This window comes from Chiloscyllium plagiosum, unplaced genomic scaffold (genome assembly GCF_037043375.1).
Source record: "Chiloscyllium plagiosum isolate Xiang-an unplaced genomic scaffold, Cpla_swu_hap1 HiC_scaffold_3, whole genome shotgun sequence".
Lineage (NCBI taxonomy): Eukaryota > Metazoa > Chordata > Chondrichthyes > Orectolobiformes > Hemiscylliidae > Chiloscyllium > Chiloscyllium plagiosum.
Genome location: NW_028270141.1, coordinates 8,349,002 through 8,367,704, shown reverse-complemented (window position 1 = coordinate 8,367,704; position 18,703 = coordinate 8,349,002). Strand labels below are relative to the sequence as shown.

At 45.7% G+C, this 18,703-nt stretch overlaps 1 protein-coding gene across 1 annotated transcript; it reads right to left on the bottom strand.

Moving 5' to 3' along the window:
* Positions 1–3,000: 3,000 nt before the first annotated feature.
* On the bottom strand, positions 3,001–16,916 carry LOC122540724 (growth/differentiation factor 6-A-like). The gene is made up of 2 exons (XM_043676860.2): positions 16,488–16,916; positions 3,001–5,174 (listed from the first exon to the last, which is right to left on the bottom strand). The coding sequence occupies exons 1-2, from the start codon at positions 16,780–16,782 to the stop codon at positions 4,273–4,275; spliced, it is 1,197 nt and encodes a 398-aa protein (XP_043532795.2). The 5' UTR covers positions 16,783–16,916; the 3' UTR covers positions 3,001–4,272.
* Positions 16,917–18,703: the final 1,787 nt, after the last annotated feature.

Here is an 18,703-nt window from a genome sequence, read left to right as displayed (position 1 = left end):
TCATCTGCGCCCATGACCTTGGGCCCCAGGCGGGAAGTCTGACCTGAACCAGCACAAGAGATAATGAACGACAGAATGGTTAGTGACACCCATAACAGTGCACTCATGTTCACAGCCAATTGCTCTCTCGTCGAGATGGAAGTCTAAGTTGAACGCATACACTGTCATCATCTTACAGCAACTGAGGTTGTTCTGTTTTAGACTGTCCTCTCAGACAGGAACCAGCCAAGCAGTTCGGCATGGGGCGGGGAGAAGGAGGGGTAGCAAGATGTCTCCTCGAACCCCAACCGCCTCTTTCCTCCCCACCCCCTCCCCACTCCCCCCACCCTCAGCCTTCCAGAGCACAGAAGCTCTCTGTGGTATCGTGCGGCAGACTTTAACTTGCCTCAGTGTCTCAGTTGAGGTTTTAAACAGCACGGTCAAAGGTTGATGGAAGTGCACGGGAGTTAAAGGGACAGTGGGCAGTGTGAGGCGCCGCGTTTCCTGTGTAGTGGAATTTCTACAAATACAAATCCCCAAGCATTTCTGGGGATCTATGAATTAGGGGGGTGCCCGCTGAATTTTGGAACTAGTGCTGTCGGTTTGTTTTATGATCAGAAAGGCAGGGACTGACAGGGCGAGAGGAGTGGGGTCACCTTTACTTAAAATACAGCTTCCGGTCCGGAAACCTGCCCTTCGATGTCGGAGATCCTCACAACTGAACACATCGCAACAATGTATCAAGGTTTTCTTTTCTGCCCAATTGGATCGTCCAACCCATAATACAGGCCACAGGTCCATGACTACTTTCATTTCATCCGAGTTAGTGTTTAAAATATCGAGCTAGTTTAATTTGTGACCGTGAGCCAACTGCTCTGCCATCTGAAGTAAGCTTTGTCCTACAATGCTACACAGAAAGGAATACATTAAATAAGAACACTTCAGCGAATAAATCACCTCCTCATCTGAATTACGGAATTCCATTTTTGTGACAAGTGCAAGATTCATAGCTCACTCGTGAAACTTAAATGGAGAGATTCTTGTTCATTCTAAAGGAATGGGTCTCATTTGAACTGCACTTTCATTGTACAGTAACTGTGTTATACAAATGTAAAGCTCCAACCTCAACCGCCTCTTTCCTCCTCACCCCCTCCCCACCCGCCTCTTTCCTCCCCACCCCCCCCCCCCCCCACCCCCACCCACAGCCAATTGCTCTCTCGTCGAGATGGAATTCTAAGTTGAACGCATACACTGTCATCATCTTACAGCAATTGAGGTTATTCTGTTTTAGACTGTCCTCTCAGACGGGAACCAGCCAAGCAGTTCGGCATGGGGCGGGGAGAAGGAGGGGTAGCAGGATGTCTCCTCGAACCCCAACCGCCTCTTTCCTCCCCACCCCACCCCCCGTCTCTTTCCTCCCCATTTCTGCATTTCTTTGGATTCTTTGTTTTTTTAAAAAAAATAAAGTCAACACTTCGACCGTTTACATTTCTGAGTTCATTTCATTCTCAGCAATGATTCTGCCAGAATTGCTTAGCAACATTGCCTCCTCTAACAGCACCGCTAGAAACAAGCTTATCGGTCACTCATTTCAATGCAGCTTGTCCTGGGGAGTAGAATTGCTTCCGTATTGTGTACATCAGTGACCCCGCATCAAAAATAACTCACTACATGGGAAGACTTTGGAACTCCACTAGAGACTGAATTAGGGACATGCAAGTCTAAGTTCTTCAGCAATTTACTTGCATTTATTGTATTAAAAATCAAACAGACCACAGTTTATTGACTATTATTGACTCCAAATGATGCTCTGTGAACAATCCATCTTGCCTACTTAAAGCGAATGCCTCACTTTGCAAATAAAACAATTCGCACATCCTTTTCATATGAGTCGAATAGATTCAGTTAGTGTGTCAGTAAAATAAACTGTTGAAAGAAAACAGTAGATAAGTGCAGGCAAGATTGACGTTCTCAATGATGGAGTCGTAGAGCACGGAAACAGACTCTTCGGTCCAATGCCAAACATAATCCCAAACTAAATAGTCCCACCTGCTTGCTCCTGGCCCATGCGCCTCCAAACCTTTCCTATTCATGTGTTTATTTAAGAGTCGTTTTAAACATTGTGCCCACCTCCACCACTTCTTCAGGAGATTCATTCCACACGCCAAATACCCACTGTAAAAAAGTCCCTCCTGTGTTTTTAAAATCTCTCTTTTCTCATCTTAAAATTGTGACCCCTAGTCTTGAAATCTCCCACCCTATGGAAAAGACACTTACCATTAACTCTATCTATATTTCGCATGATTTTATAAACTTTTAGAAGGATACATCTCAACTTCCTACGGGTCCTGTGAGAAAATCCCAGTCTATCCAGCCTTTCTTTATAACTCAAACCTTCCATAGCTGGCAACATCCTGGTAAATCTCTCCTGAACTCTCTCCAGCTGAATAATATCCTTCCTGTAACTGCTCACCAGAACTGGTCACAGTATTCCAGAAGAGGTCTCAATATCCCGATACAACCTCAGCATAAGTTTGCGACTCGTATACTCAAATGACTGAGCAAGCACGCCAAATGCCTTTTTATTCGTTCTGTCTACATGTGGCACAAGTTTCAAAGAATTATGCACCTGAACCCCTTGGTCCCTCTTTCATGTTTTTTTGTGTGTGTTAGAGATAACGGTCCATTGAAGCGCTACCATTGAATGGGATATCCGAGAGGCGAAATCATTAAAGCAGTTCTATACTGTGCACACAAGAGCAGGTCGAAGTCTGGGAATTCTGTGGCTGGTACCTTCTCACTCCCCAGTGCCCGTCCAGCATCTACAAGTCAGGAGGGCGATGGAATATTCTTTAGTTTCCTGGATGGGTGCAGGTGCAACAACACTCAAGGAGACCATCCAGGAGAAAGAACAATCCACCACCTTCAATATTGACTCTGTCCGGCCCTTCACCACCCCCGCCCTCTCCCTCCCACTCCCTCCCCCCCCCTCCCCCACGCCCTCACATACACACAGGCAGCACCGTGTGCCAACTCCAAGAGGCTGTGAAGCAACTTTTTTGAGGTTACTTTAGCACACCTTCCAAATCTCCAACCTCTATCGCCTAAACATGGCAAGGGTAGCAGATATATGGGAGCATGCCCCACCCCCTGCAAGTACCCCTCCAAACCACTCAACATCCCGCTGTTTCTTCACTGTGACGGGGTCAAAATCCTGAAATGTCCATCCTAACAGCACTGTGGGCGTACCTAGCGCCGAACTGCGGACGGATTACGAGAGCAGCTCAACACTACTGTCTCTATGACAGTCGGCATGGGTAATAAATGTGGGCATGACGGCCACAACATGTCAGCGAATACAGAAAGAGCGTATCCATTAATACTTCATTCAAAGAAACCCTTTCTACCCCCGGAATTTAACATTGGTACCACTTTTCTGTGATATTCACTCCTACAATGTGCAGACCGAATTTAGAATTGTCCACGAGGTAATTTTCTTTTCACAACCTATGAATCACTGAATTGTAATTCAACAGAACAGCGCGGCTCTCTGAATTCAGGTGCTAATTTATTAAATCTAGTTTTCGTTTAGATGGATGGGAAGGGTTGGGGGTGCGATTGCGATGTTGATAATTCCCAAATAGATTGGTTAAATGTTAATCTGTGAGATGGAAAGATGTGGTCTCCGCAAGGATAAAGCTGTTCAATGCTCGCAGTCTGGGTCTTCCGCTCGCAGCTGCCTCCCGTTTGTTAGCACATGTTAGTAATGATCAAAACCAGACCGTCCGCTAAAGGGATGCCCCCGCTGGGGCAATTCAGTGATCAAATTGCAAATAATGACTGAAAGTGGGCGCTAAGTCACGCTACAGAGAGCAGATGGAGTGGATTTTGCATTTAAGTGAACTTCCCAACCTGTCAGCGCCGTCCCCAGAGGACTTTGTTTAACATTTCTGAGCATCAACTGCTACATTGGAGTCAGTCTTTCGCCCCATTTCAAATGGACCCTGTGTGTCTGTGTGTTGATATGTGACTTATAATCCAATCCGCCACATGCTGGGGGAACAGGGGGACATGTGTCTTTCTCTGTTATTGCTACAGGCTCCCCTCACACACACAGACACACAGACATACACCCAGTCTGCATTCCCCCTAGGTCTGGAGGCGAACCTGCCTCCCAGCGCCTCACTGCAACCCGGCGCCTCTGAGCGTTAGTCAGCCCCCAGCAGCGCTCAGCTTCGTGTCCAATCCGCTTCGGGGATGCCCCTGGCCTCTCGTCGACCATTCGGCCGGGCGCTACCTGCAGCCACACGCTTCCACCGCCATGTCCTCGTACTGTTTATAGACCACATTGTTGCCCGAGTCAATGTAGAGAATGCTGATGGCGCTGAGTTTGGATGGAACACAGCAACTGGGTGGCGTGGAGTCCGGCTCCATGGAGTTCATCAGCGTTTGTATGATGGCGTGGTTAGTGGGCTCCAGGTGGGATCTGAGTGGGAAATCACAGATCCCTTCGCAATGGTACGCCTCGTAATCCAAAGGCGCGATGATCCAATCATCCCAGCCCAGCTCCTTGAAATTAACGTGAAGCGGTTTCCGGCTGCATCTCGATTTGACTTTTCTCCCACTTCCTCTGCTGGGCCTGCTCGTAAACGCAGTTCTCCTTTTCCTCCGGCGCTTGACACTGGGTTCATTGCCGACTCGTAGCGAGAACGATCCACCCAGTGACTTGATCTTATCTCTGATCTCCCGGAAGAGGGTTTCCCTTTTCCTGGTGTTGCTGAACGCCACAAGAAGCGCTTTCTCCTGGGGCTGCAGATCAGAGCGATTAAATCCCAGCAGTCTGGGGTCTAAAACCTCCTGGGAGTATTCGGAAATCATTTCCACATCTAAACACAGCACGCTCGCACTGATGTGGCTTTTCAGTAATGCCCACACGTCGAACACTTGCCACTCGGATGAATCGGTGTCCAGGATGTCAACTGTCCGCGAATCCACCCTGCCCGGGCTCTGATTGCCCGGCTCCACACACGGATACAGCAACATCCGATAGACGCTCCCTCCCCGGGATAGCGCCTCCTGCAGGTCCGCCGGCAATTTCCGGAAAATCCTCAGCTCAGCTCCCACCAGCTCGTCGCTGTCCTGCAGCTTGGAGATGTCAAACAGGTATCTCTGTTTCTTACCCACGGAGATTCCGTCTGCAAGACAGAAAAGACCAGAGACTGAAACTCAGCACGGACCGTGAATCCAGAAATGGGAGAAAATTGCACAAGGAAGAAATTAAAATCAACGACCAACAAAAAAAAAACAAAAATTGCTGGAAAAGCTCAGCAGATGATGAAAAGTCGAAGCGTTGACTTACTCTCTCTCCATGGATGTTGCCTGACCCACTGTGATCTCCAGCACTGTTTTTTGTTGTTATTTTCAGTACAGATCCCAGCATCTGCAGTAAGTTGGCAGCGTCTGTGCTCTGAGGAAGAGTCACTGGACCCAAAACGTTAACTCTGATTTCGCTCCACAGATGCTGCCAGACCTGCCGAGCTTTTCCCAGCAATTTTTGTTTTGTTTCTGACATACAACATCCGCAGTTCTTTCGGGTTTTAGAAATTAAAATAATATTCGATTAAAATCAAGCGAAAAAAGCTGAACATTCAAGTTTAAGTACAATCAAGTACACGTTTGAAATGGTTGTAATTTTTTTTTTTAAATGCTGTTCAGTGTTCAAGGAAATATACTGGAAAACATTTAATTGGACCTTTTTAAATAAGTTTAATTTTAGCTGAAGTCCAGAACTAGAGGGCATAGGTTTAGGGTGAGAGGGGAAAGAGACCTAAGGGGCAACTTTTTCACGCAGAGGGTGGTGCGTGTATGGAATGAGCTGCCAGAGGATGTAGTGGAGTCTGGTGCAGTTGCAACATTTAAGAGGCATTTGGATGGGTATTTGAATAGGAAGGGTTTGGAGGGATATGTGCCGGGTGGGACTAGATTGGGTTGGGATATCTGGTTGGCATGGATGGGTTGGACCAAAGGGTCTATTTCCTTGCTGTACATCTCTATGACTCTATGTCTCTAAATATAACTTTACACGCTTAAAATGGTTGCATTTATTTTTTTTAGAAAGGATTGCTATTCATTGTTCAAAAACATTTTTATATAAGTTTCAATTTAGCTGAAGTCTTATACCGTTAACCTGCCTGTCGACACCTCGCCATTCCCACCCCTCTTTTTTAATGTTACCCTCCTTGCTGCATATTTATGTTGTAGACTTTTGCGAAACATTTAAGTTGGCAACAACAGGGGTTCACTAAACTGAAGGAGCACTTTGGACTTTCTTTGCAGCAGTAAGTCACTGTGGTTTCTACCCGAGTCACCTGTTTGTAAACTTTGTGACACCATACCTTTACCTTCTCACCCATTCTATCCCCGTGTGGCCAAGTAAAAACAGCTTCCCCAAATGGACCTGATCTCGTCGCAGAGACTGTGTTGTCAAATGTGCTCTGTCGATATACCCCAAGCTAAGTTGGGCGTACGAAAACTGTAAGCACTGCATTTTAATGTGAAATTTTAAAAAAAGGTATCCGCGAGAGTGACAGCTGCAGGTAAGCTGCATAAAGATACAGGAGCTGAGCCACAGAGATTGACAGTCCTTGACCTGATAAAATCATGGAGATGTACAGCACTGAAACAGACCCTTCGGTCCAACCCGTCCATGCCGACCAGATATCCCAACCCAATCTAGTCCCACCTGCCAGCACCCGGCCCATCAAATCATCATCACCAAATTCCTACCATAATATCCAGAGAGTCAGCATTAACTAAAACCATTAGGAACCAGCAATATTCATTTACAAGAATAAAGTAAGATTTAGGAGTGTGATGTCATAATGTGACTACAATAAATCAGATTAAATAATGATCATTCGTCTGGCTGTGTGCGACCAAAACAACCCTCAAGAAGGTAAAACCCAGGCCAGAGTGAGAGCCTGGTTGGCACTCCTGCCATTGGACACAACACGGATCTCCTCCATCATCAATGCATAATGACTGTACCTTCTACAGGATAGATGCCAGTTACTCATTTGACAGAGTTTCTCTTTTACCATCCCCGCATTGACAAGAATGGCTTCTCCTTTGCACATTACCCCGATGTAGACATACTTGTCATTGCTTCAGAAACAGCAGGTTAATATCTGGAATTAGAGTGGTGCTGGAAAAGCACGGCAGGTCAGACAACATCTGAGGAACAGGGAAATCACCACTCTAATCATGACTCTAATCTCCAGCATCTACAGTCCTCACTTTCGCCTAACATCTGGAATTCACTTTCCCACAAATATTGGAAGCCCCATGAGGACAAGAATTGTAGAGGTTCAAAGAGAACCTCCATCCTCATCTTGTAAAAGAAACGAGAGAAAGGCAATGGATATAGTCTTCCCAGCACCATCCACATGCCAAGAAGGAATATTTAAAAATTGGAAACCTCGAACATGGGAAATACACAAAAACTTCATTAACAATCATCGTGACTGTCCATAGTTGTAAACCTAATCACTAAACACTTCATTATTACAATAGTCATTACATACCCATAGAAAATAAAGCGTCGAGCAAATAAATCTACTTTGATTTTTCTTATGAATTCTTTGTTTTGTCCTCTTCTGCTGAAGTAATTTTTTTAACTTCCTGGTTCATTTATCTCCATCTTACTGAAATCTGAGCCATTGCAGTTCAGAGGCTGTTTACCAGTCTAAGATCTGAAATAGATCCCTTTGAGGAACATTGGGCTGGTTGGACTTGTGTCCAATTGAGTTTAGAAGAGTAGGAGGTGACCTTTAAGAAAATAAATACAGAATGCAGGCATTGCCACGTGGGCCAGTCCAGGCACCAGCAGTTTCGTCCCTCAAGGACATTAGTGAACCAGATGGGGATGTCCCCTTGGTCATCATTACGCTCTTAATTCCAGACGTTTCGCAGTGGGAATTCAAACCTGGGTACCCAGGATATTACTTGGGTATCTATAATAACAGTCTCTAGATAATATCACTGGGCCAACGCAAGATCCAAAGGATTCTGAGCAGGTTAGAGAGAGTATTTCCTCTTAAGGGAAGAACTCGAACTATTGGCTACCGTTTAGTCATCAGGAGTCGCCCACTCAAAACAGGTTGGGCGATTTGATTTTGTCTGTCAAAGGGTTATGAGTCTTTGGGACTCTCTTCCTGTTAGTGGAAGCTGAGTCTTTGATTATGTTTCAGTCAGGGTGGATACATTCCTGTAAAGCAAGGGGTTGAAATATGATCACGGGTATAGGTGGTTCTTAAATTACAAACACATCAGCAGGTTAGAGGGGCTGAATGCGCTACTCCTACTGCTTGGATGTGAGTTTAGGCAAAACATAAAAAATATTGGGCGACTGGGGGCGTTACAAATCTGGCCATCTCGTGGTGTCCAAATTCCCCGCAGGTACAACATACAGCAGTTTATTTTTATCGTCACATGTTTGTTTTGCATGCAGTTCTGGCAGATCATACCATACAAAGTATTGGTCACTGAGCTGATATAGAGTGACTTCGCTTAATTTCCCTTCATAACACATGAGTGCTGAGGCCAATTGTAAATTTGTGCCTTTAGTCCCCAGCTAACTCAACACACAGAATTTTGTCTTTCTGGTCTCTACAGTCCAGCGCGTCACCGACGTGTGCTCGCAATGAGCGCTGTATTGCTTTAAATAAAATGTACCCAATGATGAGAACAAATAAGGTGCATGCAATTAAATAAAAATGCCTTCTCAAATTCGTGCTGGAACTAGGACGAAGTAGTTTATTTTAAAAGGGAATGATTTATGTCGATGTGAATGCAATGCAGTTTTAGGAAAAGTATTAATTAAACTCGTCCGCCGTTTCGGGGTACACAGTATGCGATATGAACTGTTACTGGACATTCAGGTTTTTTTAATGATCACTTCGATCAACTACCAAACGAATTAGTTGTCTCCTATGTCAGGATATTACGCTTTAGAGACTAGCCTCGCGTTACATTTTCTTTTTCGGTGGTTTCTAACGCTCAGCGTGGAATACCATCGCCCTGAGCAAATCTCTCATCTGGCCGAATATGGAGGAAACGAGGCACACACACAAACCGTAAATATACGTACAAGGGAGACAACACTTTCGTTCAAATATCGCTTGGTCGGGAACCCAGGAAACTGGGCGATGGTGTGAAGGCGCCGTGATGCATTGACCATCCCTTCCGCAGGTTCGGGGGCGCAAGAATTATTAACAAAAAAAGGAAAGCGAGGAAGCGCCAAGACACTGGTGAAAGGCACTTATCCATTCCACAGTACGGAATGATTAAGCTGTTCATTACAGCTGTTCGCTCCAAAACACTTGGTTTGACCTGATACATAGGTGTCGTGGCAAGTGGAAATTCATCTGTGGTGGCCAATTTTCTTTTGATAAAGCAAATTTTCCTTATTAAATCCTCAATGATAGATCACAGTACAGTGGAACATCAGTAATAGAATAAATTGCGAAGATGTAAGTCGATTATTGATCGAATTCCAGCCGAACGCCATATGCAGTTAAAAGGATTCGGGATACACTGCCACAAATGGCGCTATGAATAACATTGATAGCGCGGCAATTAGCCATCGCATTTATTTCTACGTTAGAACTGAGAGCGCCCCACAAAATCCAAAGAGCTGCGATATTTAATTTGTTCCTAAGCATTTCCACTTTGAACGTCTCCAGGCCAGAGAGAATACGGTCACATTTGTAAAAAAAAAACACCAGAAGATACTCGATCCGTCAGAGTCTGTCCTGGGTACACTGGGTAAAAGACCAAGCACCCGGAATTAACAAAATACATGCTTTTCCTTTTCAGTCGCTAAATGACCTGCATGTTTTTTCTTCTGCTGCATTTCAGACGTCCAGCGCTTAAAGCACTGCACTGTCACTAGCTTGTAGTTATACTCAGTGCAAACCCAACTGTGGAGTTTCAGTCGCTTTGGGAATGAAGGTGCGAGTTGCTTTCTGGGTTTACCTAGGAATAGTTTAAAAAAAAACAGAAACAACTGAAAGTGGCTGCAGATTTCAACCAGATCCAACAAGAGGAGCGAGGAATGATCTGGCGTTAGCTACGTGTTCGGAACATAACCAAGCGACGCCAAACTCACCCTTCCGCTGGTCTGTTTTTTGTTCAAAATCAGAAGTCACACGACACCAGGCTACAGTCCAACAGGTTTATTTGAAATCACAAGCTTTCAGAGCAGCGCTCAAATAGACCTGTCGGACTATTACCTGGTGTGACTTCTGACTTTATCCACCCCAGCCCAACACCGGCACCTCCACATCAAGGCTGCTATTTTCTGTTTAATCTGAGAGAATTCGTGTGTTGCACCCTATCTTGGCGTATTCAAAGGAAGGCTCAGACGTTTTAGACTCAGAGATTTTTGCTTTTTTTTAAAGGAACCCTTAATTATGGTCACATTTCTATCGCATTTCTGAACGAAAATCCTTTAATTTCGTTCCCAGGGATACTCTCTGGTTCCTGGAGAGAAGGATTGGAGCCCTAGTGCTGATCGTACAACATTCCTTTTGGGTTAACACAGAGATGCACACGTCAATTTCACGTTAGCATGTTGCCTTCTGGAGAACCGCAGTTTCCTTTCTGATAATTCACCAAGACTGAAAGCAGATACAATTACCTGGATACCGTTGCTCGCTCCTGCCGGTCATGCAGCTTTTTGTATGAACGGTAAATAATAACTTATGAAGGAGAGAGACAGAGGGAGATAACAAATGCTTTAAACAAACCGATGACCGGGTCAGTTTCCCAGTAGCATTGAATGCTGAATTCATTGCCAGTTATTCAAATATTCTTCCTTCTGGAATCACCTCAGCAGTTCCCGCTCTTAAATTCACTTCAGCAATATTTCACTAGTGTTTTCACTGAAATCACTTCTTTTTCCCATTTCGTTCATTGACAGGAGCATGTTGCAGGGTTGAAGAGTTTGCTGGATCTTTAGCTAAGGCTTATTTATTTGGTTTGGGTCCCGCGTTTATTACTGTAATTATTTATCCGCCCTAACACACGAGTCGGGGTCAGAATGAAAATCTACCTTGTTGCAAAACAAAATATGAACAAGGGGGTTTAGAATCTCCTCAGTTCATAGGACTGACTCCGAGCTGGCTGGCCACAGCTAGTGTACTGTGCAAATAAAATTTCAAAATGAAAACTAACTTGTTGACGCGCCGCTAGCCTGCAGGTACCACACTACAGCAATCATTCGGAAGCTGGGCCCGAGGGACGACTGATCCCCCTCGCCTCTTCCTTTACTCCCCACTGAAGTTGAAATCCGAGCAATTTTACTGAACGTCAAAAGGTGCATCAAATCTAAGCGAGGGGTTGTGAAATACAAAGCCCAAAATGTCATCTGTGGTGTCCCCGTTGTGCCTTGGGTTACTTTCCACTGAATGGCAGTTCAACATGCCTGCTAGACTCACACCCAGGGACTATGTCAACTGAGTTTGTCCGAATGTATTGGAACCCGTCGATCCAATCCGGATTAAGTACTGCAGTGTTTTGCATTAGATGTGGAATAATTAACTTGATTTTATTGCCTTCTGGCTGCGGTTTCAGACTGCGTACAACTCAACCGACTACTTCATGAGCTCAGCAATCAGATGCTATATAAAAATTACACACAGCACAGTCATTGGTCGGTTCTTTTCTATTTCCTGCGGGTTATTTTCGGTTGTGAAATGTGAACGCGCAAATTGAGTTTGGTGTGAATTCAAGTTATTAACGAGCTCAACAAATATGACACAGGGCCGGGCAAAACAAAACATCCGCCCTGAACAGGCGGTGTTTTGTATGGAAAAGGGCAGCAACTTTCCAGTTTTACGCCGCTCTTAGATATTTTCCAGTCAACCTGCTCAGAGATGTTATGACGAACATCTAGAGGAGGTGGGAGTTGAACCCGAGTCTCCTGGTGTAGAGGTACAGGCACTACCACTGCAGGTCTCCCGTGTTAGGGGTAAGGACATTACCACTTCATCACAAAAAATCCTAATATTTTACGCTGCTTTTACACTGATCACGAGAGAGGGGAGCAGCAATGTTCAGTTCCTCAGGGCACGAAATGTGCTTTTCAGGTGAAACGGGTGGTTTGTGAACGGGAAGCTCTTGCCCCATGAATGGTGCGTTGGTGCTGACTTAGGGTGTGGACTAACATTGCTGAAGAACGGTGTCTCACCGTCCATTTTAACAGAAAGTCCTCTGTTCGCTAAGCTTTTCGGCTGGAATGGTTTTATACAGGAGCACAGTCCTTTTATCCACTTCCAGACACAACCTCTTTACAAAATACTTTCCCAGAACGTTAGCAACAGAGACCTGTCTCGAGAAGGGTTGAGCACTGGTAAAGTGTTATGATTTCCATTTGCTCTGGTATAACTGAACATCTAGCTTTGCGGTATCTCGCCCAGAGTCCGGGTTTGATTATTGTCTCTCGGCTGCTACAATCTCAAATACATTCCCGAGTCCCTGTTTACCAACATTATCAGTAAATACCATGCTTTGGTTCACAACAAGGACACTTTCTATCTTCACACTTTCGTAGTGAAGCGTTTATGGGGCCAACTGAAGTTGAGGAGGGCGCTATATAAGTCGATGTATCTGTCTATTTTTCAATCGAGGCCTATAAAATGGTCGCTACTAACCAGCGAGACCAGCTATGTCGGAGAATTTCAGCATTTCAAACTAGTGAATCTCAAAAAGAAAACAGAGATTCCCGACTAACGGCGATGGAATGAGATGGACAAGAACAAGCAAACTTGCTGAAACCCTGACGCTGTGTGTCGGAGTAAAATCTGCTCGGATATTCCGTGGGGCAAAGGCAGCGCATGATTGGAAATGTAAAATCCCTCTAAAAGGATTCTCGCTGAATAATTTTACAGGGTTTAGTCGCAGACATGCAGAAACTGCAATGTTGATTTTTCGCCGAGTTTCTCGGGGACCAGTCAATTGCTCAGTTACCAAAATACTACACTTTAATCCGATTTCTGCAGTACTTGCATTTAATGAAATAAATCTTTTTTTTAATATTTAACAAGGTCCAAGCAATTGAGAAATGTTCTAATATTGATGTCATGCTCAGATTTAGAGCTTTTCCCCAGCCGGTGTTTTTAAATGATTAATTATTGGAGTCACCAGTCTGTGTGGTTTATCTGCTTCCGTTTAAGCACTGGTGGCAAAACCAGAGACAGATGCCGGGAGTGAACAATCATCAAAACTCACCCAGAATCGGACACGGAGTTTCACTGAACCACCCACCTGCACAGGTTCTCCACATTTCGAACATAACAAAAACTAGGAGCAGGAGTTGGCCATCTGATCCATCTTAGCCTGCTCCACCATTCAATAAGATCATGGCTGAGCTTTTCAGGGACCCAGCTCCGCTTACCCGCCCTCTCACCGTATCCCTTAATTCCTTTGCTGTTCAAAAACATGTCTACCTTAGCTCTAAAAACATGTACTCAAGTAGCGTCAACGCCTTCCCTGGGCAGGGAATTCCACAGATTTATAATTCACTGGGTGAAGAAGTTCCTTCTGAATTCGGCCCTAAATCTGTTCCCCCTAATTTTCAGGCTATGCCCTCTTGTCCTAGTATCACCTGCCAGTGGGGACACCCTCTATATGTCTATCTTATCTAATCCCTTCATAATGTTATAGGTTTGTATCAGATCCCCCGTCATCTTTCTAAATTCCAATGAATATAATCCCAGTCTACTCAATCTCTCCTCCTAAACCAACCTCCTCAACTCCGGAATCAACCGAGCGAACCTTCTCTGTACCCTCAGGACACATGTCTGCCTTTTTGAAAAATGCATTAGGCTTAACTGAACTCTTTCACTAATCTCGAGGCTGCAAGGTTCAGTACAACCAGGAGAAAACTACAATGATTTCTCACAGCGCAAGATCTAGTCACCCGGTATTACACTGAACTGGGAGACAACCCTACTGTATGTCCCCAAAACAGAAACAGCTGGAGAAACTCTGCAGCATCTACGGAGGGAGAAAGCAGAGTCAAGGTTTTGGATCCAATAACCCTTCTTCAGAACTGAACTGCTGAGTTTCTCCAGCAATTGCTGCTTTTGTTTCCGATTTCTAGCGTCTGCAGATCTTTGTTTTGTCAGGGGTCAAGTGAAGTGCACCTGGGTGGCCACTCTCCAGGGCATTACTGCATTAGAATATTCGGATGTCTCAGGACATTAGAGTTAATATCTGGTTACTGTTAGTTGGTCAAGTGTGACTTTTCTTCACTGTGAGTGGTAGTGTGTTAAGAAACGGTGATGTTGCCGCATCTCCAAGACACGGGATTATCAACCAGTATGGACCCTATTCCTGTACCTTCCGAGCAAAGCCTTTCAGATAGTTTATACGCATTGTCTCCCTCTTCAGAGTTTACAGCTGTATGATTATTGGTAAGAAAGAGTTCCACATTAAATATGTGGAATATTCACAGGCTACTTGTCAAATTGCGTCCAAACTTCGCGCCCTCTTTGAAAAGCCTGTCTTGCTGAATAATTATTTGTTCTTTTACAGGTATCTGCGTAATTTTCAAATGACATTTGGACCAGAAGAGTCCTATTTAAAGTCACTGGAGATTTGATGCAGATTAGTCAATCCGAACAGAGTTCCGGGTGGTTCTGGGCTCGGGTGGGAGTGAGTTGGGGAGTCAGGGTATAGTGGAAGAGGACGTAGTCAATGCCATCCCTACCCGAGGCTCACAGAGGGTTTCTATCACAGGTCGATCATTTAGCGGTGAAGATTTGGAACTGCGCTTCCGAAGGGCGATACAACAGAATAGTATTTCCGCCTGAAATTAGTCAACTCCATTGCCCCATGTTGTAATGGTGCTCCAGCAGAGATTAATATAACCCAGATGGTACCCAGTTTAACTCGGCCATGTCTTATTCCGAGGAGGCTTTAGCTTGCTTACGGAGAGAAATTCCTGTCCTCAAAGACAGTGAAACTGAAATGCGCTGGGACATGGAACTGCGCGGACCGATAAAACGTCAGCTGCTGCTATTTTGGTTTAGACACAGAGACATAGGAAATAGGAGCAGGACTAGGCCATTCGGCCCTTCGAGCCTGCCCCACCATTCAATAAGATCATGGCTGATCATGCAATCACTGTATCCCATTCCCACCCTCTCCCCATTCACCTTGACGCCTTTAGCCGTTAGAGTCACCCCCAGCTCCCTCTTGAATGTATCTAATGAACTGGCCCCAACAGCTTCCTGTGGGAGAGAAATCCACAGGTTCACAACTCTCTGAGTGAAGACATTCTTCCTCATCTCCTACAGTCTTTATTCTCAGACTGTAGTCTGTGTAATGACAGTACTCCGCACCTTTAACTATCGTGCCCAGTACAAAGGGAGTGAGTGCAATGATCTGGGGTATAACTTCACAGCAGCTCGATAAGTTGACAGCAATCTGAATTCAACATTACCTTGCGGCTTAAAGTCCATTCCGTTAACCAGGCCATCACTTCCTTTTCAACATTAATCTTCCCCCGCACACACCCTCACTAACACACTTCTTGCAAATTTCGGGTGGAAGGGCTTTTTGTACCGAGACCATCTTTGAGCGTTTAGCGCCGAGTATTAAAGCGGAATCGTGGGTCGTGTTTGTCTCAATGTCATTAAATGTTGCAAAAGTTGTTGCATTTAAACGTCACGCGTCAGTTTTTCCTCAATGCGTTCTCCCACATGAAGCAGACCCCACGGTACAGGTCGCCCCTCACGCACCTAGCTGATCACTGACTGAGGGATGTTCTTATTGTTCACCACTGCAAATCCCGCAGATTCGTGACAACTAACCGGGGGAATCCTCAGGATCACTCCCCACCCGCTACCCGCCCCCACACAGACACACACACAGACACACAAACACAGACACACACAGATACGCAGATACACACAGACGCAGATACAGATGCAGACATACAGACACACAAACACACAGATATACATACACATACAGACATACACACATACATGCACACAGACACAGACAAACACAGACACACAAACACACACATACAGATACACACGCAGACACGTACATACACACAAAAACTATAAAGTGAAACAGAGAGAAAACAAACAAATCTGACCACAAGCCATTGGCGCAGCCAACGCTACTGCTTCTGGTGAGAACTACACATTTGAAGAATTCTTGAAGTATTTTTTTCTCTTCCTCGGGATCTACCCCAACCGGACGATTAGTGGACAGTTTGCTCGAGATCAGGTTAATGTTTCAACTATCGAGAGATCACATTAACTCCCGCTTGGTTTAGGGGACTGGGCAGAATTGAGATGAGAGAGATGGATACTACATCTTCGTATTTCGCGCCACTGAGTTACTGTTAAAAAGCGCCTTCCCATTTAAACGGCGGGCTGTCTGTGAGTTAACCGAATGCCACCCTTCCCCTGCCCCTGTGTACCCACCGTTGCCCTGCTCCACGAAGCTGGTGACAGTATTAGCACGGCTGCGAGCCCGGAGTAAGCTGCTGTTCCTCCCTCTCCTCTCAGTCTCCGACAGACTCTTGTAAAGTGACAGCATGTAGTCATGGGGCACCACCGAGCCGGGCCCCCGAGGCCGGCTGTGCAGCGCTGATGTGGAACCGGCACCGTCCCGGGAAGAGGAACCGTGCAGAGATCCCAGAGTGGCCGCTTCCAGGAAATCCCAGCAACAACACAGGGTCCAGCACAGCAGCGCTACAGCTCTCCTCGGGCTCTCCATTCCGCGAGGGAGGCGGCTTCCAAATGCAGGGGAGTTGCAGCTCGGTGGCTGAGCGATGCGCACACACACACACACACACACACGTACACAGACACACCTTCGTCCTGGTTTTACATTAGAGACAGACAGAGAGACAGAGAGAGAGAGAGAGACACACACACAGACAGAGAGAGAGAGAGAGCTGCTCAGACTCTAGCAAAGCTCAGGCATCCGCGGAGCAGGGCGATCCCACTGCGAATCTGATTGGCTCAAACCTGATCCCACCAAAACCCTTCTCCCCTTAAAAGAAAAATAACTTTTTTTTCTTCTTTAACAGTTTGTTTTCAGTTACAACCCCGGGCCACAGCAACACCTCGCAAACGAAGTCTGACTGAGGATGGAATTCTAATAAAAGAAACTGTCTCATTCCAGCTGTTTTATTTTGGTTTCTTTTGGGAGGGAGCGGGTATGTTTTTTTTGTTGGGGAGAATTGCATTCTTTCATATATCCTAGTTCTGAACTCGACTCGAGAAGTTAACTCTGCTTTCTCTCCATAGATGCTGCCAGACCTGCTGAGCTTTTGCGGCAATCTCTGCTTTGTTTTCGTTCCTTGACATGCAATTTGACTCGGCTGGAAACAGCAAGCTCCCGCCGGTTAAGGGTACACTCTGTCTAACAGCAAGGTGATATGGTTAGTCTAGGGTGCTGCATTTCAACCACCCGATCTGCCACTTTTAAATGATCTTCTTTAAGAAAAATGGAAATTGCACCCATTTCTCTAGTTCCTTCACTAAGCTAAACAGATATGTGATTGCAATTCGCTGAGGATGGGGGGGCGGGCGTCATAATTTCCACCCCTCCCTATATTTCTTTTTTTTAAATTTCAGAATCTTTGACCCCAGTCCCATTCCCTTCGCTGAGACTGAATGTCAGGCTGAAGGAATTCCCGAGAGTCTTCCTTACAGTCCCAGGTGAGCTCTGCCACAGCATGATGAAGGGCTGCATCTCACCCGAGATAGCACCCCCTCACTCCCCACCCCCTCGTGTGTAGAGCCAGGGAACATGCTGCCTGATGCTCAAACTTCTCGGATGGAACATTTCCGCCCCACCGCGCTGTTAAGGTCGAGAGAGAGAGAGAGAGAGGGACCTCTGTAAACGCGGCTGTAGAGGATTACAGTGTTGGAAATGTGAGAAGCCGTGAGGGTAAAAGCGATGCATCGGAAGCTGCTGCGTCTGATGGCTCTCATTTGGTGATAATAACGAGGAGGAGGTCCAGTCGTCACAAATCTGCAACCCCCGCCCCAGTTCGTTTTTCAGCATCTACCTGCCAGCGAACTCTGAACCTCCAAACGCAGCCAATAACAGCGCAGTATTTTATCAGACAGCGATCCCATTAAATACTGAGCATCTTTTAAAACTTACCGCAATTCGCGTGAAACCTGCGGGGTTACAGAATAGCGCCTTATTAATTCGCTCCCAGTTGCCCGTTAAACAGTTAAGAGGCTTGGAAATAATTCTGGAAATTAGAAGGTGAAAGGGAATTCGGGTCATTTGAGTTTGAGTGCTCATATACAGCAATTCGTGTGAGCACAAAGTGGGCAAAATTGTTCATTTGCGGGAAAGACACACAGGTATTGCACCTCAGGGAGGGGACATTGCTCAGAATCAACGCACGAAGCACAAGGGGAATGATTAGGAAATGTAACCGCCCTGGAGCAGCATCTACCTGAGTTCCATCATTGTGAAGAGTGCATTGAAATGATGTGGTAGTGTCCCTACTCCTGGACCGCGAGGGCCTGGGTTCAAGTCCCACCTGCTCCGAGAGGGGGGGGGTGGGGGGAGTTTTAACATCCCTGAACAGGTTGTTAGAGGAAAAATATAGGTTAAAAGCTTTTAAAAACAGGGCAATTAAATATGCTGTCTGAATGAAATATGGCAGCCA